The sequence below is a fragment of the Oncorhynchus kisutch genome, linkage group LG23, assembly GCF_002021735.2.
Source record: "Oncorhynchus kisutch isolate 150728-3 linkage group LG23, Okis_V2, whole genome shotgun sequence".
Classification (NCBI taxonomy): domain Eukaryota; kingdom Metazoa; phylum Chordata; class Actinopteri; order Salmoniformes; family Salmonidae; genus Oncorhynchus; species Oncorhynchus kisutch.
The window spans coordinates 29,276,109-29,298,708 of NC_034196.2; the positions used below are offsets into that span (position 1 = coordinate 29,276,109).

The 22,600-nt window shown below is 43.3% G+C and overlaps 2 protein-coding genes across 2 annotated transcripts; one reads left to right on the forward strand and one right to left on the reverse strand.

Moving 5' to 3' along the window:
* Window positions 1-7,861, forward strand: LOC109868135 (set1/Ash2 histone methyltransferase complex subunit ASH2-like). The gene is made up of 17 exons (XM_020457591.2): window positions 1-119; window positions 1,175-1,241; window positions 1,333-1,478; window positions 1,675-1,763; window positions 1,872-1,966; window positions 2,159-2,254; window positions 2,402-2,497; window positions 2,568-2,643; window positions 2,839-2,856; window positions 3,451-3,553; window positions 4,471-4,688; window positions 4,834-5,001; window positions 5,081-5,274; window positions 5,380-5,472; window positions 5,657-5,755; window positions 5,940-5,999; window positions 7,204-7,861. Exons 1-17 carry the CDS (start codon window positions 61-63, stop codon window positions 7,309-7,311), a joined length of 1,785 nt encoding a protein of 594 aa, XP_020313180.1. The 5' UTR covers window positions 1-60; the 3' UTR covers window positions 7,312-7,861.
* LOC109868816 (G protein-coupled receptor kinase 5) lies at window positions 7,357-19,476 on the reverse strand. The gene is made up of 16 exons (XM_031802987.1): window positions 19,125-19,476; window positions 16,186-16,275; window positions 15,977-16,089; window positions 15,436-15,513; window positions 15,220-15,317; window positions 15,011-15,103; window positions 14,842-14,905; window positions 14,231-14,371; window positions 13,706-13,896; window positions 13,445-13,482; window positions 10,840-10,929; window positions 10,346-10,554; window positions 10,048-10,185; window positions 9,332-9,469; window positions 9,048-9,185; window positions 7,357-8,893 (listed from the first exon to the last, which is right to left on the reverse strand). The coding sequence occupies exons 1-16, from the start codon at window positions 19,174-19,176 to the stop codon at window positions 8,810-8,812; spliced, it is 1,755 nt and encodes a 584-aa protein (XP_031658847.1). The 5' UTR covers window positions 19,177-19,476; the 3' UTR covers window positions 7,357-8,809.
* Between the last annotated feature and the right edge of the window lie 3,124 nt (window positions 19,477-22,600).

Here is a 22,600-nt window from a genome sequence, read left to right on the forward strand (position 1 = left end):
CGCTCAGGGTCTAACACCAAAACGTCTCGCGTGATGTAACATATTTTATTGATTTGAAACATGGCGTCGGAAGGAGAGGCGGCCAATGCTTCTGTTGTTGAACCAGAGACCGGGGACGGGTAAGTCTCCGTTAAAACGGTGAAAGACCAGGGTTTTGGTTCATAATATATGTTTGTTGGTAGACAACCAGATCAATATTCATAAATATTGCAATTACAGCTAGCTAGCTTTCCCTCAACAAACTAGCCCGCTGGCGTTAGCCAACGTTAGCTGGTTAGCAAGCTAACTTAGATGTCTCATTCAAATGCCTTGCCCACTTGTAAGCTAACTTGTAATCGACTAGTTAAAGTATCAAGGTACAGGTTGATTTCCTTGTTCAATATCTGCTTCTAAATACACTTCTAGCATGAATCCTGCAGAACATAGCTAGCAAACCAAGGGAAAATAGCTACCTAGTTAGCTCTGGTCAGAGATGTTGCGTGCGGCGTGCAGATGGATGCTTAGTTAAGCAGTAGAATCAATAACAAAGCGAACTCGCCGCCCCTGTTAGGTAAAAAGCTGAGAAATTTAACCACCGAAATTCATAGACCGAACTATGGATGCAACCACTGACACTCCATGATATCAAGATTATAATTTTAACCATGTCTTGATGCTATAACGTTATAGTCATAGTGTTTGTTTACATTTACTTTGTCAACAAACATTTGCGTAAAACAGCTTGTGTTTTTGATTCTGAAGGGGTACAACAATTGAGCTAAGCTCATGAGGCATTTGAGTTATTCTTCAAAAATCAATGCGTACATATTAAGTTATACGTCCAAAAATGGATGCAACAACTGCTGATTGCGCCATTAAAGGCTGAATCTTCTTCAACCCTACACATCTTTCTCCATTACTATTGTTACTTACAAAAGGAAAAATCTCCCTGAGTGCTGACAAACTTTTCTCTGTGTACATAAACGGTCATGTATCCAAAATATGAAATAAATGACCTTTGAGCACTTTGTTTACCACCAGACTAGCTCTGGTCCATATAAGCGCAGTCCCGACGCATGCTGATGGTCCACAGCTAGTCTTAAATATAAGAATATGAAGGTTAATGGCAGTTATCCCAGCTGTCACCATAATGATAATGTTAACCAGTTCATGTCATATTTTTGTTTACTTTCAGTGATGCTGGATTTGGGGACTTGACAGGCAACCTGGAGACGGAGTCATCGAATGGCAAAGAGGCCATGGTACTACACCTCTAATATAGCAGTTCTCTGGGCATTTCTTTTCACCGACACGAGCAATAATGAATACTTTTTCCTGTGTTCCCCTCCTCAGGATCCGGGTAGTGAGGGTTTGGAGGCAGCTGACACCCAGACAGGTTCTGGGGACGAGGAGAGCGGCAGGCACCAGGGAGAGGTGGAGCTGCAGTGTGCTCTCTGTATGAAGTGGTTCACCGCCGACACCTTCAGCATTGACACCGCGTATGTCTAGCTCACTTTGTAACTCAAACTATAGAGGCCTTTGGCTAATTGATTCTAAGACTAAGCTTGTTAGACCTTGAATTAGCCCCCTTGAGCTTGAATAACCAGGTAGGTACTGGTTGAAATAAAACATTTCAGGATCAAGGTTTTTGATTAGTCTTTCTCTCTCTCTCTCTCTCCCTCTCTCTCTCTCCAGGACGTGTCTGCCTTTCATGACCAACTATGTTTTCCATTGTAACGTGTGTCATCACAGTGGCAACACCTACTTCCTCCGGAAACAAGCCAGTGGGTCTTCTCATTCAGCTGATACACTTCTGTGTGTGTGAGAGTTCGGTGATTATTGATGGTCTGTTATTGATTGATGCACTGATTGGGGGTCATTGTGTGTTTCAGACCTGAAGGAGATGTGTCTGACTGCTCTGGCTAACCTCACATGGAGCTCCAGGACTCAGGAGGAGCACCCCAAGACTATGTTCTCCAAAGACAAGGTCAGTCCTCTCAACAGTCCCAACATAGAACCCACAGCGATACACTTTGAGAAGCAAATTTGTGATCTTTGGAAATGCTTGATTTTACATGTCATGTCAAGATATTACACACAGTTTGCATATGTTTTTCATATGCTTAAAACACTGGATATGTTAATGTAATATTTTCCGGTACACACTCTTTCCTTGCAGGACATCATCCCGTTCATTGATAAGTACTGGGAGTGTATGACCACCCGACAGAGACCTGGAAAACTTACATGGCCCAACAACCTAGTCAAGACCATGGTGAGTATGAGAGCAACCATTGACTTACACAGATGCACCAAACGACACACATCACACTAAACCTTCACTATTACACCATTGGAAAAAGTATGTGGACTTTCATTTAGAAAAAAGATCCTGTCTTTATTGGACTTTTTGGGGTTTCAGAGTAAAGAGCGGGATGTGTTCTTGGTGAAGGAGCACCCAGACCCAGGCAGTAAGGACCCAGAGGAGGACTACCCCAAGTTTGGCCTGCTGGACCAGGTAGGAAAACACATCAGACATATACCCACACAAACAGTGATGCTGACAGTTGGTTGATTTTTCATCTCAGGACCTGGGCAACATTGGACCGTCTTACGACAACCAGAAACAGACCACCGCTGCTCCCACTCCTGGAGGGCTCAACGGTAACTCTAAACACATCAACACACACTGTCGCACATCAACACATTCTCACTAAACACACAACACATGTCACACACACACACATTGTTTTTCATGGAATTAGTTATCAATGTGTCACAGTGCATAATACCACACTGAAGAAGCCCTAAAAAGTTCTCATGTTATAAATGCTATATACATGCTGTGTTGCGTTCCAGGTGGACCTTCTTTCTCAGGTGAATATGATGTGGTGTTTTGGTATCTGCCTCTGAGCCTGTGTTTCGTGCAATCGTAACTCTCCAGGTAGAATTTGCCCAAAGGCACAGATCTAGGATCAGCTTAGTCTCCCCATTCCTTACCCAAACAATTTAGGGGCAAAATGCAGTCTGACCTTTTGATCAGCATATTCAGGCAACCTCATCCTGCTCCAATTGTAACCCCATCCCTCACCTGCTCACCGCTTATGTTGGTGCCCTGAAGTGTTTACCCTTTTGATCTGGCTTTTGATTGGTGGACTGATTGAATGATATAATTTCCTCTGGCTTTCTGCTCCTGAGTTCCCGTGCTCCATTCCAATACTCTGGAACAGCCTCCTCCTTCCTTTTCTTGCCCAGTGGTGAGTGGTAAAGGAAAGACAGAAGGAGGCTGTTATTGTTGGGACACAGCCATGGTGTGAATTAATCCCTTTGCTTCCTCTGTGTGTCTGCATTTCTCCTTTTAATATGTGGTGTCCCTCCCTGCTCAATCCACGCTTGTACCTCCTGGGTGACTTTTTGATGGTGCTGAAAGTGTGTGTGTTCTATAGTGTAACCTGTGTGTGTGGTGTGAAGGTGGTCTGGCCCCTGGCCCTGGTAAAGGTAGAGGAGCCAAGCGTAAGCAGCAGCAGCAACAACAGGAGGGCGCCACAGCTGGAGCAGCTAAGAGAACACGCAGGTACAACACAGATGTCCTTAGTGTTCTCAAGGGTCTGAACTTTTTTTTTGTAACCTTTATTTTAACAGTGAAGACATATTGAGACCAAGGTCTCTTTTACAAATGCGCCCCTTATATACAATGTAAATATACACATTATACCCAAACTAATATATACACACACACACTACCGTTCAAAAAAACTACTGATTTTATGGAATATCTACATTTATCAGCAACCATCACTCCTGTGTTCCAATGGCACGTTGTGTTAGTTAATCCAAGTTTATCATTTTAAAAGGCTAATTGATCATTAAAAAACCCTTTTGCAATTATGTTAGCACAGCTGAAAACTGTTGTTCTGATTAAAGAAGCAATAAAACTAACCTTCTTTAGACTAGTTGAGTATCTGGGGCCTTGTAAACAAAAAGGGAGTGATGTAGAGCTCTATGGGTCTTTAGCGAAGTCCAGCCAACCTTTTGATACAGGATGCAGTGATTAGTCTCAGAACTGTCACCTGTAACAAATGAAGGGCACTATGGTAGATGGCATCTACACTTTGATAAATATTTTCACCGTATTCAAGAACAGATAAAAAGGTTAATTGAATAATCTGCTTCCCATTGTTTAGAGAAAGGCACAATCTGTTTCTGTAGAAAACGACAACTTTAAATCTTAGCTTCTTAACCAGCTCATCTCTATGTTTTCTAAACGTCAAATCCAAATGCCTAAGTATTTATATGCAGGAACACGTTATATTGGAGAATCATCTAATGAGTGAACATGTAGTTCATCTGAAACATTCTTACAAGACTTATCGGATGTATGATAATATGCCATCAATGTGACTCTCTCTATCCTCTACTTCTCCTTCCCTCACCCTTTCTGTCCATAATGCGCACTAACTCACTCCATTTTTCCTTTCTCTCCCTCTGTAGTGACCCTCTGTTCTCGGCCCAGCGTCTTCCTCCCCATGGCTACCCTCTGGAGCACCCCTTCAACAAAGATGGCTACCGCTACATCCTAGCAGAGCCGGACCCCCACGCCCCCGACCCAGAGAAACTAGAGCTGGACTGCTGGGCTGGGAAACCTATCCCCGGAGACCTCTACAGAGCCTGTCTCTACGAGAGAGTACTGCTAGCCCTGCACGACAGAGGTACACACAGGAAATCCTGTAGTGGATATGGGCTTCTCGTGATTAGCCTTACCCAGTAATGTCTATTGTCAGATTCTCTGAGAATTCTGTTTGTGTGTGGGGTGTCTTTGTGTGTGTGTGTGTGTGTGTGTATATATGTCTGCAGCCCCACAGCTGAAGATCTCAGATGACCGTCTGACAGTGACAGGGGAGAAGGGTTACTCCATGGTCAGAGCCTCCCACGGTGTCAGGAAAGGATCTTGGTACTTTGAGGTCTCCATCGATGAGATGCCCCCAGACACCGCAGCCAGACTGGGCTGGTCTCAGCCTCTGGGTTAGTACCACACACACAAATACGCAAACGAGCATACACACATGGAGACAGGATATGTAGTAACCTGTTTGTGTTGTAGGTAACCTGCAAGCCCCCCTGGGCTATGATAAGTTCAGCTACTCATGGCGTAGTAAGAAGGGGACACGGTTCCACCAGTCTGTAGGGAAACACTACTCCTCAGGCTACGGACAGGGAGACACGCTGGGCTTCTTCATAGAACTACCAGACGGCACTGAGACAGCCAAGGCACTGCCGGACACTTACAAGGACAAGGTACGTTTTCTATTTTTATTAATGATTAACTGTGAATAGCAGACATCCACTCTCTGTTGTAGTTATGAGACTTGACATCTCATCCCTGTGTGTGTGCTCTTTCAGGCGCTGATTAAGTTTAAGAGCTACCTGTACTTTGAGGAGAAGGACTATGTGGACAAGGCAGAGAAGAGCCTGAAGACTGTTACCCCCAGCAGGGTGAGGCTCCAGCATAGAACTACAACCAATAGATCAGACATTCACGTTCAAAGCAATGGCGATTATCTCAGAAAGCACTGCCAATTTTTATGATACCTATTGGTTGTCCTTATCAAATACATTAACATAATATGTATAGGATTGGCATTTCCATTTGTTGATTTCCATTTGTTCTCCTCTCCAGATGCTGTTCTATAAGAATGGGGTTAACCTGGGTCTGGCCTATGAAAACCTGTTTGAGGGGCTCTACTTCCCTGCCATCTCTCTCTACCGGGGCTGCACGGTTAGTAGTGTGTGCGTGTGTGACTATTAGAAGGGTTATATTTTCCTTCCATCTCCCTCCACAGCACTGTAAGTAATACTATGTCCCAGAGGTTTATGGTGTTGTGATATGTAGCACTATCTACTCCAAGGATGCCCACTTCCTTTTTAATCACGTTGTAATGATTATCCCTCTTTTCTCCCAGGTTTCAGTTAACTTTGGACCACTTTTCAAACACCCTCCAAAAGACATCAAGTACCAGCCAGTGAGTACACAAACACATGCACAATGCATTCAGAAGTCCTTGACTTTTTCCACATTTTTGTCACTTGCCTACACACAATACCCCATAGTGTTAAAGTGAAATGGCAAGCCTAAATAACTTCAGGAGTAAAAATGTGCTTACAAATTAGCATAATAAATTGCATGGACTTATAATGGTGTTTAACATGATAATGTTAAATGACGTTTTAATGGTGTTTAACCTCATCTCTGTACCCCACATATGGAATTATCTTCAAACACTGATTCAACCACAAAGACCAGGGAGGTTTTCCAATGCCTCTGAAGGGCACCTATTGGTAGAGTGGTAAAACAAAAAGCAGACACTGAATATCCCTTTGAGGATGCTGAAGTTATTAGTTACACTTTGGATGGTGTATCAATACACCCAGTCACTACAAAGATACAGGCATCCTTCCTGACTCAGTTGCTGGAGAGGAAGGAAACCACTCAAGGATTACACCATGTGGTCAATGGTGACTGTAAAACATTTACAGAGTTTAATGGCTGTGATAGGAGATAACTGAGGGTGGATCAACAACATTGTTAAGCACAGGCAAAATCCTAGAGGTAAACCTGGTTCAGTCTGATTTCTATCAGACACTTGGAAATTAATTCACCTTTCAGCAGGACAATAACCTAAAACACAAGGCCAAATATACACTGGAGTTGCTTACCAAGAAGAGAAGAAGAATGTTCCTGAGTGGCAAAGTTAGTTTTGACTTAAATCTATAGCAAAACCTGAGAAATTGTTGTCTAGCAATGATCAACAACCAAGCTTGAAGAATTTTTGAAATAATAATGGACAAATGTTGCTCAATCCAGGTGTGGAAAGCTCTTAGAGACTTACCCAGAAAGAGACACAGCTGTAATCGATGCCAAAGGTGCTTCTACAAAGTATTGACTCAGGGGTGTGAATACTTATGTAAATGGTTTCTGTATTTAATTTAAAATACAGTTGTAAACATTTCTAAGAATATGTGTTCACGTTGTCATTTTGGGGTATTGTGTTTAGATGGGTTAGAGAAAAACATCAAATCCAATTTGAATTCAGGCTGTAATAAGTCAAGGTCTATGAATATTTCCTGAAAGCACTGTACATATACTTTATTTGTAGACAAGAAATATAGATACTTGTAGTTTTGATGTGTGATTGATTGATTTGATTTGTGTGTTTGTGTCCTCAGATGAGTGATATGGGCTGGGGAGCAGTGATCGAACATACACTGGCTGACATGTTGTATCACGTAGAGACGGACGTGGATGGACGGCGTAGCCCTCCCTGGGAAGGATAAACACACACCTCCAGAGATAAACACACACACAGATGGCCAGTTGTGTTTGGACAGGCATGGAGGAGTCCATTCCATCATTTATAGGTGGGTTGATGTCAACCTGAACATGAACACTTTGCAGTCTCTCTGTGGTGTCCCTTAAACATTGTCATTGGTAACTTAAATCAGCTGTACACTTCTATTGAACAAGATGTGTGTGATCTAAAATGAGACTTGCTTATCTGAACAACTCTTTTTTGTGTATGAAGCACTTTAGGTGTTCCAGCACTATAAAATAATGTATGTATGGACAAGTTTCAAATTCATTATCCATTTTTGTCAAACACCCCAGATATTCTCAGTTCCAGATATTCTTTCTTCAACCATATGAACATGTTCATTACCTGCCAGCTGGTCTCAAGCTAGGGTTCCATACTATTGGCCACAGATCTTCATGCAAATATGATAAAAATCTGACTGGTTGCGAATTAGTCTGCGTGACGACATAGTGCACATAAAAACAACTTTTGTGGTTAAATTCCTATGTACCGAATAAAAAAACGTAAATCAAGTTAAATGGGTTTTCATTGCATTTTCAACTCTACTGATGGTTTTGTCACAGAACAAATTGTGTTACGTAGTGAATGTGCCCATTCAAGTATTGGCATGTGCGGTCCAGTCAGCAGCTCGTACATACAGTGGGTATAGTCTACATGTGAGATTATTATGAACAAAAGTGCAAGATTATTTTTAATTTGTCAAATGGCATGCCTCAATCATCATGTCACCAGAATAAGACCCTCGATATGTATTGGAAAGGAGCACCAATCTTATCACCTTCCACTTTCACCACGCTGTGAAGTTTACCATCATTAATTTCATTTGTAGCCTAATAAACTTCATTCTTTCCCTAGTCGTAGTGTGAGGACCACACACGTCATCACGTGACTCTCAAATTTACTTCGATATGATGGTTATTATATCAATATTTGCCCATGAAAGCATTTCCACCGCCATTACTCGCATAGTTCAGACACAAAAAATATCCCACCTTGTCTAATGTGTTTTGTTTTGTCGATATTTGTAAAGTTTACCAACAAATTTGCTGTTTCCATCAGGCCTGATGTGACATTTTTTACCCAGCGTACTTTACGAGCATAAAAAGGTTGGATAGAAACCTGGTTACAGATGTGAAATATTAAGGTTTGGTCTTGTTTTAACTATTTACTTTTGTTTTACTTTCATGCTGGTTTTAATAAATTAAAGATTTGGAAAGATTTGTTTTCAAGGTTTTTATACTAAGGTTACATAAACACACGGGTACAAAATCAGAACAATATTAGCTGAGGTTCTCTCTGATCTGACTCATGCAGAAATAAGATGACCACCTCCTGGATGATAGTACGGGGGTGGTCTCTTTGGCCTGAGCTGGTGAACGATAGATGGAATGGCCCAGGCACTCCAACGTCTGTTGCAGCTTTGGCTTTAGTCCATTGGCTGTAGTGCTGTGCCTCCACCACTAGATTGTAGTGCTGAGCAGGCTAGCTGAGTCCATGCTGCTGCTGTCTGACTTGTGTCTTCTGCTGCCTGACTCCTCTGAATGCTGCAAGCACAACAACATAGACAATCAGTATCTATTAATTTGACTCTACACCAGGTAAACTGTGTGAGAGAATGTTCTCATTTACAACGACAGTTGCAGTGGAGAGGGGTTGAGTGAGCCATTAGGAAGCCCAACCAACAGGTGTGTGTCCTACATGTCTGCGGAATAAGCGGTCCAGCAGGCTGCGTTTGGGGCTCACTGGGGCAGGGGTCTGGGTCCAGTCCAGGTCAGGGGGTCTGGAACCCTGAGGCCCGAACACATTCAGCTCCTTGAAACAACCCATCTCTATCATCTATGAGAGGATAGGAGAGTGAGGGTAACCAAACCATACCTAACCTCAAATTGCTACCAATATGATTACATTTACTTGAAATAAGTTTAATGTAATTGAATTTAACAGAACTAAATCAAATGTAATAATCTGCAAGTTGTGTTGACCTCTGTCTGCCAGGGTATGGCCACGGAGCCTGTGTTAAACTTGATGTAGAAGTCGTTGTCTGCCCTCTCCAAAATGACTCCTTTTACTGTGGAGAACTCATCAATGTCCTGAACATCCTGGCAGTAAACTGCTCTGGGCTGGAGAGAGTGAAGGGGGGTGGAAAGATGGAGAGGACAGAGGGAGGGAGAAGTATTCTTACTACAACATCTAGCATCCCATATTATATCATTTTAATTACAGTTTTACAGATTATTTAGTCTGTCTACCACATACTATAGCTGTTAAAGTTAGCAAGCGGTGCCGATGCACCAAATCTGGAACCAACAGGACCCTGAACATCTTCTACCCCCAAGACATTAGACTGCTAAATAGTTAAACAAATAGCTAACTGGACTATCCATATTTGCACTAACTCTTTTGACTCATCACATACACTGTGGCTACTGCTTATTATCTATCCTGCTGCCTAGTCACTTTACCCCTACCTATATGTACATTTCTACCTCGTACCCCTGTAGATCAACTCTGTACTGGTACCTCGTGTATATAGCCAAGTTATCGTTACTTATTGTGTATTTATTCCTTCTTATTATTATTTTTTTATTTTATTCTCTGCATTGTTGGGAAGGGCCCGTAAGTAAGCATTTCACTGTTAGTCTACACCTGTTTTCAAAGTATGTGAAAAATAACATTTGATTTGAGTTAGGGTATTTACATCCGGTTTGAAGGGTGGCTCAATGACTCCGGCCTCCAGCCTTCTGAAGTTGATGGTTCTGAAGAAGGGATGGGACTGAATCCCATACACCCCACTCCCCTGACACCCCAGCCTATCTCTCGGGTCTTTAGTCAACAGCTGAGAGCGCGAGAGATGGAAAAAGGATAAGAGAGAGAGTGAAGGAAAGAGAAGAAGAGAGAAAGGGGGAGACGAGAGAACATCCATGCAGTTACAATGTAGAACACAATTTGCTTGTTGACAGGTTTCATGTCAAATCAGAGTAAAACTGTAGTCTTACCAAGCGACAGAAGTCCTTCGTCTCGTTGCTAAATATCTTTCCGTACTCCTCCTCCTCCTCCTGTATCCTTCTCTCCATCTCCTTTCCTATCAATCGCTCCCCCTTTCTCTTGAATGGGGATCGTCCTGCCGTCATTTCGTACACAAGGCAGCCCAGGCCCCACCAATCAGGGCTCAACCCGTAGTAGTCGTTGCCAATCACCTCTGGAGCTGAGGGGAAGAAGGAGGGGTTTGGAAATGTTGGTTCACTGTTGTTGCTCCCAAATTATATATCCAATGAGGCTCAGTGATAGTACAACATCTGGAGGTAAACTGTGATGTAAAAAAAATGTATCATGATAGCAAACACGTTGCAACATTTTGACCACCATGGGGATATTTGGCATCTAAAAAGTGTGCACGTATTCTCATGATCTTTCATACACCCTGTATCTGTGTATTCTGCTAGATATGAGTAGACCACCTGAAAGTGTACAGTAGGTTAGAGCCACGTACCCATGTAGCCCAGGGTGCCCACCCTGCCTCGTACCAGATTCCCCTCAGATAGTGTCACCGCCAGGCCCAGGTCTGAGATACGGATGTGCCCTGAGAGGGGTGGGAGATCAGTGGACCATTATTCATACAGCAAAGAGTAGCCACACATTTTCAAGAGATTTTCACTCGTGGAAAATGTCACGTAATAGATTTGATGAAAATCCCTGTCATGGAAAACCTCTCATGGAACACAAAGTACATGAGGGGAAGGAGAAGGATGGTTCTGGCATGTGACGTGGCAGTGTGTACTGGTGTGTTTGTGTGTGTCAGTGGAGGCTCCTCAGAGGACGAAGGGGAGGACCATCCTCAGTGAATTTCATAAAAATAGTAAAAATTAAAAAAGGTATCCTTTTTTTAGATAAAACTATACCAAATAATTAAAACACTGTTTTGCAATGAAGGTCTACAGTAGCCTCAACAACACTCTGCAGTGTAGCTGGACAGCTAGCTTCCGTCCTCTTATGGGTACAGTGATTTCAATACAAAACTTAGGAGGCTCATGGTTCTCACCCCCTTCTATAGACTTACACAGCAATTATGACATCTTCTGGAGAACGTTCTCCAGCCTATCAGAGCTCTTGCAGCATGAACTGACATGTCTACCCAATTAAAGGATCAGAGAATGAATCTAGTAGTGAAAGCATAAGCTACAGCTAGCTAGCACTGCAGTGCATAAAATGTGGTGAGTAGTTGACTCAAAGAGAAAGACAATTTCTTCACAAATGAAGGAGAAGCAGGAGAGAAATCGAGAGAGCTATATTTCGTAATTTTCACTTTCACTTAGCTATTTAGCTAACAAATGCAGCTAGCTAGCTAGTTTAGCCTACTCAAACAGAGGGATGCTATGTTAGCTAGCTGGCTATGAATATCCAACACAACACTGGAACTCTTCCAATTCAAGGTAAGCTTTTGGCTTGACTAGTTAATTGCCACCAGGCCCGCCAGTGTAACTGCTAAACTGCTTATTGAACTGCTTACTGACTGTACACTGTAACGTTACGACATGATTGTAGCGGGTTTACTAACACCTTCGTTCTATTAGCTATGTTGACTATGACATTACTTTAGCTAATATGGTGACAACAATGCAGGCTGTGTGTAGCGATTATGATATGGTTTGGCTTGGAAAGGTTTTTTCGCCTGGTAACATACAGCTGATGTGTTGTGCATTGAATTCCACAAGCGAAGGGAAAAGGTGAGAGGAGTAGAGTGCATAGATGCGAGAAGGAATATAACGTGGCTGCTATGAAAGTGAACTGTTTTTACGTGTGATCAGGGATGTATTCATTGTCTGTATTCGATTCTTAAACAGAAGCAAATGGAACGAAACAGGGATAAACATGACAATCTGTCCAATAAAAACTCTTGTTTGCAGCTGTTGGACTAATGATTACACTCTAGATCAGCTAGATGCAGGCAAGAGTGTGCAAGGCAGTATTGAATCTGTCACCGTCTGTCACCTCAAATTTCTCTCGATCTGACCGCACCTACATTGTAAACTTTCATTCATAGGCTAGGTCGTAGCAAACTCATGATGTGTATAGGGGGGAAAAAATATCTTCCTCATCTTAAATGGCACCGACCGCCACTGGTGTATGTGTGTATCATGTGAGATAGTTACTAGTTACAGTGGTATGCTTGGTATCGTCTATATGTGCTTCCAAATTTCCAAACACGCTGCCAAGCTTGGAACAGGTAACAATAAGATTATCTAAAAATAGACTAGAACTGGTTGTCACACAGTGTATATTCACTTCCAGATAGACCAACCGCCCATGTTTGTGATTGTGAGAAAATCTAATCTTAAATTTCATCACCAGGATATCCTGCTTAGGGAAACTACAGTGCCCTCAGAAAGTATTCACACCCATGGAAGACATATAGATTGGAGTTGCTTACCAAGACGGCATTAAATGTTCCTGAGTGGCTTAGTTACAGTTTTGACATAAATCGTCTTGAAAACCTATGGCAAGATTTGAAAATGGCTGTCTAGCAATGATCAACTTGACAAAGCTTGAATCATTTTTTAAAGAATAATTTGCAAATATTGCACAATCCAAGTGTGCAAAGCTCTTTGAGACTTACTCAGAAAGACTCACAGCAGTAATTGCTCCCAAAGGTGATTGTAAAATGTATTGACTCAGGGGGTTGAATACTTATATAATCAAGTGTTTTATTTACCATGAATAGTGGTTAGAGCATTAGGCCAGTAACCAAAAGGTTGCTAGATCAAATCCCTGAGCTGACAAGGTAAAAATCTGTCGTTCTGCCCCTGAACAAGGCAGTTAACCCACTGTTCGTTCTCAACTGACTTGCCTAGTTAAATAATAATAACAAAATACCATGAATAAAAATGTCAGAAATCTACATTTTCTTCCACTTTGACATTGTATTTTGTGTGGATTGTTGACAAAAAACTTTGTAATGCAACAAAATGTGGAAAACAGCAAGGGGTGTGAATACTTTCTAAAGGTAGATCCTACATGGCTAGAATGTGAAGAATAAGGAAGAATTATTTGGGTCTGAAGCACATGTATTGATTGTGATATCATTCAAGTGTGCCTACCGTTGTCATCCAGAAGGATGTTCTCTGGTTTTAGATCCCTGAAACAAAGAACAGAAATCAGTACAATGCCTTTTCAATGTCACATGAATCCATTTTAGCATACTGAGACTTCTCCACCCTTTTCCAGAAGTGTGAAAAATGTGCGCAAACACTTTCTCGCATGGATTTAACAATGATGGAAACTCCCTCCAGCCAATGCTTACCCCGATCTTACGCTGTTAAAAAGGATGTAGAATCAGGATGGAGCCAGTGTCTACTGACCTGTAGACAATGTTCATCTGGTGGAGGTGGTGGAGACCACAGCAGACCTCAGCAGCATAAAACTGAACCCTGTCCTGCTCCAGGCCTGAAGTACCCATGTTATAGATGTGGAACCGCAGGTCTCCTCCGTTCATTATGGTCAGCACCAGACAGAGAGACTGTTTGGTTTCATACGCATACGCCAGACTGACCTAGAGAGAGAAAGAAAGACAGAGCGTTAGAGGAAGAGAGGAGACAGAGAGAAAGAAGAATGGAGAGTGAGAAGAGGATGAAGAAAGAGAGAAGAGGAAGGAGAGAAAGAGAAGAGGATAGAGAGAGAGAGAGAGAGAGAGAGAGAGAAGAGGATGGAGAGAGGGAGAAGAGAATGGAGAGAGGGAGAAGAGGATGGAGAGAGAGAGACAGAAAAGAGGATGGAAAGAGGGAGAAGAGGATGGAGAGAGAGAGAGAAAAGAGGATGGAGAGAGAGAGAAGTGGGAGAGAAGAGGATAGAAAGAGAGAGAAGAGGATGGAGAGAGAGAGTCCTACCACAAATCTGCTGTTAAGTGTCTCTAGTATCTGTTTCTCATTGAGTGCCATGGCCTCTCCTTTCCCCTTCTTCACGTGAGTCTTCTCCAGCTTCTTACATGCATACATCTTCCCAGAGGCACGTGCCTGGAATGCCCACACCTGGGGGAGGGGGGAGGGAGGAAGGAAGGGAGAAAAGGATAGAGAGAGGGGGAGATTGTATGAGACGAATCCTCCCTATCAAATGTGTTGTTACACATGTGCATCTGAAGTTAGAGTTGGGTCAATGTTTTCTGATTTGGGATTTTTCTCAGAAAAATTGTGAAAACATGTTCGTCTGTTCACTCTGAGGAAAAAGGTGCTATCTAGAACCTAAATTGGCTCATCGGCTGTCCCTATAGGATAACCCTTCAAAGAAACCTTTTTGGCTCCAGGTAAAACCTTTTTGGGTTAAATGAGGAACCGTTTCCACAGAGGGTTCTACATGGAACCCAAAAGGGTTCTACATGAAACCAAAAAGGTTTCTACCTCGAACAAAAAAGGGTCCTCCTATAGGGACAGCCGATTATGGGGATAGCCGAAGAACCCTTTTGGAACCCTTTTTTCTAAGAGTGTAGTGAAAGCAGCCTTACCTCCCCGAAGCCTCCCTTGCCAAGCAACCTGTACTGTCTGAAGATGTGTTTGGTAACAGGCTGTCTGGAGGGAGAGAAATACACAGAGTGACTGGTGTCAAGCATTTGTGGTCATGTCTCACTTAGTTTGATTATTCAGTCAAACGCACACATGTCCATATGCACTGACCTCTCTACCATCTTCCACTGCAGGAAACGGTCAAAGTACATGCTCTGCTGGTACTGAAGGAAGGGGGCACCGCTCAGGTACTCATGGAGGTCACTGTAAAAACACAGTAAGCGGAGGTGAATTCCCAGGACACACAGCCCCTCACAGATAGGGGAGGGAAGGGTGAGAGCAAGATGGAGGACATTGGGGTAAAGGTCAGAGAGACTCACTCTGTGCAGTCAATGAAGACTTCTCTACTGTGCTGCTCCTCCAGACTCTCCCTACACCCCTCACCATAGCGCTCTACTACCTGTACACACTCAGATGACTGGCAAGGAAACATACACATATACAATTAACTTGCAAAAATCTCAAGTGAGAAATCAACCTTTTGTGTGTGTGTGTGTGTATGGGTGTGTGCGAGAGAGAGTGTTTAAAGACGGTACCTGTCTACTGAGGAACCTGTTAATGATTTGCATGCCAAAACTCCTCTTCTCCTCATCTGACTTCACCTCATACTCCCCCTGTAGAAATTCAAACATTTCTGGACTTATAATTCTTGTTTTGTCAACATGAATAATGACATTTTTATGGTCCCTGTCCCTGTCTATTATCTGACACTGATTGGTATTTTTTTGTATTTTATTCTTCATGAATGACCCAGGTCACACCTTCAGCAAGGCCCAGGCCAATGAGGAAAAGCAGAGAGTTATGAATAACAGAGTTATTTTTAACCCAGCAGACATAACTTATTTTTTTATTACAGTAACATACCATTTCTAAGAATGTTATCATACTAGAATGATTTCCTGGCTGTGTGCCCAAAAACACACACACCGTTCAGATATATGACATCACTTAGCTGTGACACCGGTCTGTCAGCAGAGCGTACTGTAAAACCTGCTTGCAGAATTATATCTGATAATTTCCCACAATATGGACCATACCACCTCTTCCATAGTGAATAAGGCCTATAGTGGATCATACCATTTTGTCCAATAGGGAGTTGCAGTGCCGCAGCTCAGGTTTGCTCTGACAGAAGAGACGGAATAGTTGTCTGCCGATAGGCTGCTTCACACACAGACTGTAGTAGTCTCGCTCTGAAACACACACATTACACATATAAAACATGCATGCACAGACATACAAAACACAAACTAACGCACACACAAACACACACAAACACACACACTGACCGAGGGTTTTTGCCAGCTCCATACACTGGCTGATGTGAGGGAAGCGCAGCATGTCTTTCCATTTCCAACTCCTGCCTTTTCCCCCTCCACCTAGAGAGAGATGGAACAGGGGAGAGAAGGGTGAAAGAAGGAGGTAAGAAATGGTGGCAGATAGCCTAGCGGTGAAGAGCATTAGGCCAGTAACTGAAAAGACGCTGGTTCGAATCCACAAGCCAACAAGGTGAAGAGTCTGTTGACGTACACTTGTGCAACGCACTTAACCCTAATTCTTCTGTTAAGAGCATCTGCTAAAATGGGGAAGGAAAAATAGTATGAGAAATTTGATATTACAGTTGACCTGTCATTCATTTATTGTTTTTCATACCCAAAAGCATGTGAGCTCATTCAACTCTTTGGTTATGTGTTGTATGTAATATGTTAAAATGGGGCCTCAGAAAGAAAACAAAGAAATAAAAACTATCAGCAGTAAGTCCAAACATATCCAACTGGACCGATTCATCCTTGTAGTTGTATAGTTACAACCTTATAACCTAAAGGTCTTTCCTGTTTACCTGTTCACCTCAACATACTGAAAAAAAGACTACAATCAGTCTGTCAACAACAGCCTTTGGTCCTCTGTGTGTGTGTGTGTGTGTGTGTGTGTGTGTGTGTGTGTGTGTGTGTGTGTGTGTGTGTGTGTGTGTAGTAGTAGTTCCTCGTCAGTCAGGTTCCAGCCCTAGCATCCATCCACTCCAAAGAGAAATCTATAAATAGGTATGGAGCAGGAACAAACCTGTTGGACCACAGAGCACTGCAAACCACACACACACACACACACAGCCACACACACACACACACACACACACAGTGCAGCACTGTGATAAAATTGCTGATCCTGCCAACAGGTGTCACCTACTGATGATGATATTCACAGATCCTAGGAAGGAATCCAACCTGTTGGTTATGTTTGTGACCTCACTCTTCCCACACACATACAACCCTGAGCCTGTCACCCTGCTACCTTTCACACAGCTGTATTGAGCCTGTCACCCTGCTACCTTTCACACAGCTGTATTGAGCCTGTCACCCTGCTACCTTTCACACAGCTGTATTGAGCCTGTCACCCTGCTACCTTTCACACAGCTGTATTGAGCCTGTCACCCTGCTACCTTTCACACAGCTGTATTGAGCCTGTCACCCTGCTACCTTTCACACAGCTGTATTGAGCCTGTCACCCTGCTACCTTTCACACAGCTGTATTGAGCCTGTCACCCTGCTACCTTTCACACAGCTGTATTGAGCCTGTCACCCTGCTACCTTTCACACAGCTGTATTGAGCCTGTCACCCTGCTACCTTTCACACAGCTGTATTGAGCCTGTCACCCTGCTACCTTTCACACAGCTGTATTGAGCCTGTCACCCTGCTACCTTTCACACAGCTGTATTGAGCCTGTCACCCTGCTACCTTTCACACCGCTGTATTGAGCCTGTCACCCTGCTACCTTTCACACAGCTGTATTGAGCCTGTCACCCTGCTACCTTTCACACCGCTGTATTGAGCCTGCCACCAGACATTTGTTCAGCTCACCAAAACACATAGTGTGTGTGTGTTTTCCTGTGACACATACAATATGAGTGTACTTGGGCAACTGCTCCACATCATCCACCCAAAGGATTGATTTCTCCTGTAGCCTGTAGCAAAATGTGTTGCATCTTAATATACCGTGTGTGTGGCTACTACTTTGTCATTTAGCAAGGTTTCACCCATGACCCATAAAATACAAACAGGATATCTATTAGTAGAGACATCTGACTTTCTACCTGCTTTCGAGAGAGATTGGGGTTGTTTTACAAGGACAGCAAGCTAATTTATTACATCCTGCTTCTAAAGAATGTGATGTGATGAATCCCCTACCACGTCATTAAGGTAATCACTGATCTGACAACATTTAGATGGTGAAAGCAGGCTAGATAAGTGAATATTTCAAGTAATGAAGTGTGTGTGTGTGTGTGTATGTGGGAAAAATAAACTTGAGGAAGTAGTACTGTATAAAATCCCTGCTATTTCATTCTAAGTGTCAATCAGTCCACTTTTGTTTGTGATCAAATCTTTATACATTTTTTTCTTGTTGGGGGGCACATGCACAACACACACATTCATATCATTTAATCGTTTGTTTGCATCACAGAGCCAAAAAGTAACAATACATTCAGTATGTAAAGAAAAAAGAACCCAAAAAAAGAAGGGAGCCTCCATCCCCAACTCCCCAATCAACCAGTCCTCCTTCATCATACATCCTTTCCTCATTCCTTCACCACATACATTGTTCCTCAGAAGGGAGCCTCCATCCCCAACTCCCCAATCAACCAGTCCTCTTTCATCATACATCCTTTCCTCATTCCTTCACCACATACATTGTTCCTCAGAAGGGAGCCTCCATCCCCAACTCCCCAATCAACCAGTCCTCTTTCATCATACATCCTTTCCTCATTCCTTCACCACACACATTGTTCCTCAGAAGGGAGCAACACATTCATAAGAATGGCAATACGGTTAAGAATTACAAGGGTGCACTGCAATCTCACCCATAAAATGTAGCCTACTGCAACCCACCCTTCTCACCTGTGACACCACAGCACTGTAACAGAGGGCAACACAAACTTGAATAATATTGAGCTCTGAACACACCACTACTCAATCAAGGTGCAAACAGGCTACCTCTAACTTGTCTTTTTATGTTTCTCTAAACTTCTTCAACTAACTATAAGAGACATCAATCATTACTGACTTCCCTGGTTAAAGATACAACTAATAAATAAAGACAGACATGATGACAAGTGACAAACAGAAAATGTGTGTGCTTGCTAAAAAAAAGTATTGTATGGTGAAATATGAAGTAGTAGGCTAGTATTTACTGCAGCGTTAATTTTTACTGCACCTATATAGGTGTCTTTCTTACCTCCTCTGGCTCTGATGAGTGCGCTGTTCGCCACCATACTATCTATCTCCATTGCTGCAGAGGGATGTGGACCATACAACAACAACAAAAAATCACAACTGGAACAACTTTCGTTTTTCTCTCCTTTTCCTTATTCAAACAATCCGTCTTCAAAGACAGGTTTAATCATCCCCCAGAAGATGTACAGTTTGGTTCTCTTTCTCAAGCCAAGATAGATTCCATATATAAATGAAAGTGTTAGTAAACAAAATACTGAACATGTAAAAACTATGTAGCCTACTCGTTTAAAAAGTGAGATAACGTTTGCGTCACTAATCTGCCGAGAGGGAGTGTTGGAAACGGAATGTTATTGGCAACATATTTGTCTACACTAAACTGAAAAACTGAGTAGGCGTAGTGATGCTTATCTAAAATCTTCATTTACAGTCATTGTGTAAAATAAAACAAGCACGTCCTCTGCTGGTGATATATAAAACGACAGCACTGTCAGCGTGTCCCTTGAAGTTTCGTTTCGTTGTCACCGGATGACTCAACGCTGTACACGTCAGCTATCTCAGCGACTGAAATGACTGCAACACTTAAGAGTTAAGGTTAGTTTCAGAGTGGGTGGCAAGTTAGTCCTAAATATTTCCAAACTAAAAGCATTGTATTTGGGATAAATCATTCACTAAACCCTAAACCTCAACTAAATATGGTAATGAATAATGTGAAAATGTAACAAGTTGAGGTGACTAAACTACTTGAGTAACCCTGGATTGTCATGGTCAAAACATATTGATACAGTGGCTAAAATGGGGAGATGTTTTTCCATAATAAAGCTTTGCTCTGGCTTCTTAACAGCACTATCAACAAGGCAGGTTTTGATTTATTTATTGTTATTTATTTTATTAACAACACACAAGGCAGGTCCTACAGGACCTAACTACTGTTCAGTTGTGTGGTCACGTGCCACAAAGAGGGACTTGTGTTGAATGCACCAAGCTGTCTGTTTGAACTACTGGCACACAGCTCAGAAACCCATGCATACCCCACAAGCTCACTATCGCCCTCCATTTGGTAAATCCGACCACAACTCTATCCTCATGATTCCTGCTTACAAGCAACAATTAAAGTAGGAAGCACCAGTGACTCGGTCTATAAAAAAGTGGTCAGATGAAGCAGATGCTAAACTACAGGACTGTTTTGCCATCACAGACTGGGACATGTTCTGGGATTCTTCCGATGGCATTGAGGAATACACCACATCAGTCACTGGCTTTATCAATAAGTGCATCGAGGACATCGTCCCCACAGTGACTGTACATACATATCCCAACCAGAAGCCATGGATTACAGGCAACATTCACACTGAGCTAAAGGGTAGAGCTGCTGCTTTCAAGATGCGGGACTCTAACCTGGAAGCTTACAAGAAATCCTGCTATGCCCTGCAACGAACCATCAAACAGGCAAAGCGTCAATACAGGGCTAAGATTGAATCATACTACACCGGCTCCGACGCTCGTCTTATGTGGCAGGGCTTGCAAACTATTACAGACTACAAAGGGAAGCACAGCCGCGAGCTGCCCAGTTACACGAGCCTACCAGACGAGCAAAATCACTTCTATGCTCGCTTCGAGGCAAGCAACACTGAGGCATGCATGAGAGCATCAGCTGTTCTGGTCGACTGTGTGATCACACTCTCCGTAGCCGATGTGAGTAAGACTTTGAACAGGTCAACATACACAAGGCTGCGGGGCCAGACGGATTACCAGGACGTGTGCTCTGGGCATGTGCTGACCAACTGGCTGGTGTCTTCACTGACATTTTCAACATGTCCCTGATTTAGTCTGTAATACCAACATGTTTCAAGCAGACCACCATAGTCCCTGTGCCCAAGAACACAAAGGCAACCTGCCTAAATGACTACAGACCTGTAGTGCTCACGTCCATAGCCATGAAGTGCTTTGAAAGTCTGGTCATGGCTCACATCAACACCATTATCCCAGAAACCCTAGACCCACTAAAATGTGCATACCGCCCAAACAGATCCACAGATGATGCAATCTCTATTGCACTTCACACTGCCCTTTCCCACCTGGACAAAAGGAACACTTATGTGAGAATGCTATTCATTGACTACAGCTCAGTGTTCAATACCATAGTACCCTCAAAGCTCATCACCAAGCTAAGGATCCTGGGACTAAACACCTCCCTCTGCAACTGGATCCTGGACTTCCTGACGGGCCACCCCCAGGTGGTGAGGGTAGGTAGCAACACATCTGCCACGCTGATCCTCAACACTGGGGCCCCCCAGGGGTGCGTGCTCAGTCCCCTCCTGTACTCAGGGTTCACCCACGACTGCATGGCCAGGCACGACTCCAACACCATCATTAAGTTTGCAGACGACACAACAGTGGTAGGCCTGATCACCGACAACGACGAGACAGCCTATAGGGAGGAGGTCAGAGACCTGGCTGGGTGGTGCCAGAATAACAACATATCCCTCAACGTAACCAAGAAATTAGGTAGATGTTTGTGAACTCCTGGAAACGGAGGACCGCGCACGCCCCATTCTCATCGACGGAGCTGTAGGGGAGCAGGTTGAGAGCTTCAAGTCCCTTCGTGTCCACATCACCAACAAACTAGAATGGTCCAAACACACCAAGACAGTCGTGAAGAGGGCACAACAAAGCCTATTCCCCTCAGGAAACTAAAATGATTTGGCACGGGTCCTGAGATCCTCAAAAGGTTCTACAGCTGCAACATCGAGAGCATCCTGACTGGTTGCATCACTGCCTGGTACGGCAATTGCTCGGCCTCCGACCGCAAGGCATTACAGAGGGTAGTGTGTACGGCCCAGTACATCACTGGGGGAAAAGCTGTCTGCCATCCAGGACCTCTACACCAGGCGGTGTCAGAGGAAGGCCCTACAAATTGTCAAAGACCCAAGCAACCCCAGTCATAGACTGTTCTCTCTACTACCGCATGGCAAGCGGTACCGGAGTGCCAAGTCTAGGACAAAAAGGCTTCTCAACAGTTTTTACCCCGAAGCCGTAAGACTCCTGAACAGGTAATCAAAATGGTTACCCGGACTATTTGCTTTGTGTGCCACCCCCAACCCCTCTTTTACGCTGCTGCTACTCTCTGTTTATCATATATGCATACTCACTTTAACTATACATTCATGTACATACTACCTCAATTGGGCCGACCAACCAGTGCTCCCGCACAATGGCAAACCGGACTATCTGCATTGTGTCCCGCCACCCACCAACACCTCTTTTACGCTACTGCTACTCTCTGTCCATCATATATGCATAGTCACTTTAACCATATCTACATGTACATACTACCTCAATTAGCCTGACTAACCGGTGTCTGTATGAAGCCTCGCTGCTTTTATAGCCCCGCTACTGTTAATTTTCACAGTCTTTTTACTATTGTTTTTATTTCTTTACTTACAGTAGTTTTGCTTGCATTTAAGAGCAGTTGGAGGC

Excerpts from the sequence above, each read along its gene's own strand:
- LOC109868135 (XM_020457591.2), top strand. The coding sequence starts at position 61 with ATGGCGTCGGAAGGAGAGGCGGCCAATGCTTCTGTTGTTGAACCAGAG. Across the intron at positions 1,967-2,158 it reads CTATGTTCTCCAAAGACAAG|GACATCATCCCGTTCATTGA; the intron begins GTCAGTCCTCTC and ends CTTTCCTTGCAG. Across the intron at positions 5,275-5,379 it reads CGGACACTTACAAGGACAAG|GCGCTGATTAAGTTTAAGAG; the intron begins GTACGTTTTCTA and ends GTGCTCTTTCAG.
- LOC109868816 (XM_031802987.1), bottom strand. The coding sequence starts at position 19,176 with ATGGAGATAGATAGTATGGTGGCGAACAGCGCACTCATCAGAGCCAGA. Across the intron at positions 15,318-15,435 it reads ACAGGTTCCTCAGTAGACAG|TCATCTGAGTGTGTACAGGT; the intron begins GTACCGTCTTTA and ends TTTCCTTGCCAG. Across the intron at positions 13,897-14,230 it reads CACTTAACAGCAGATTTGTG|GTCAGTCTGGCGTATGCGTA; the intron begins GTAGGACTCTCT and ends TTCTCTCTCTAG.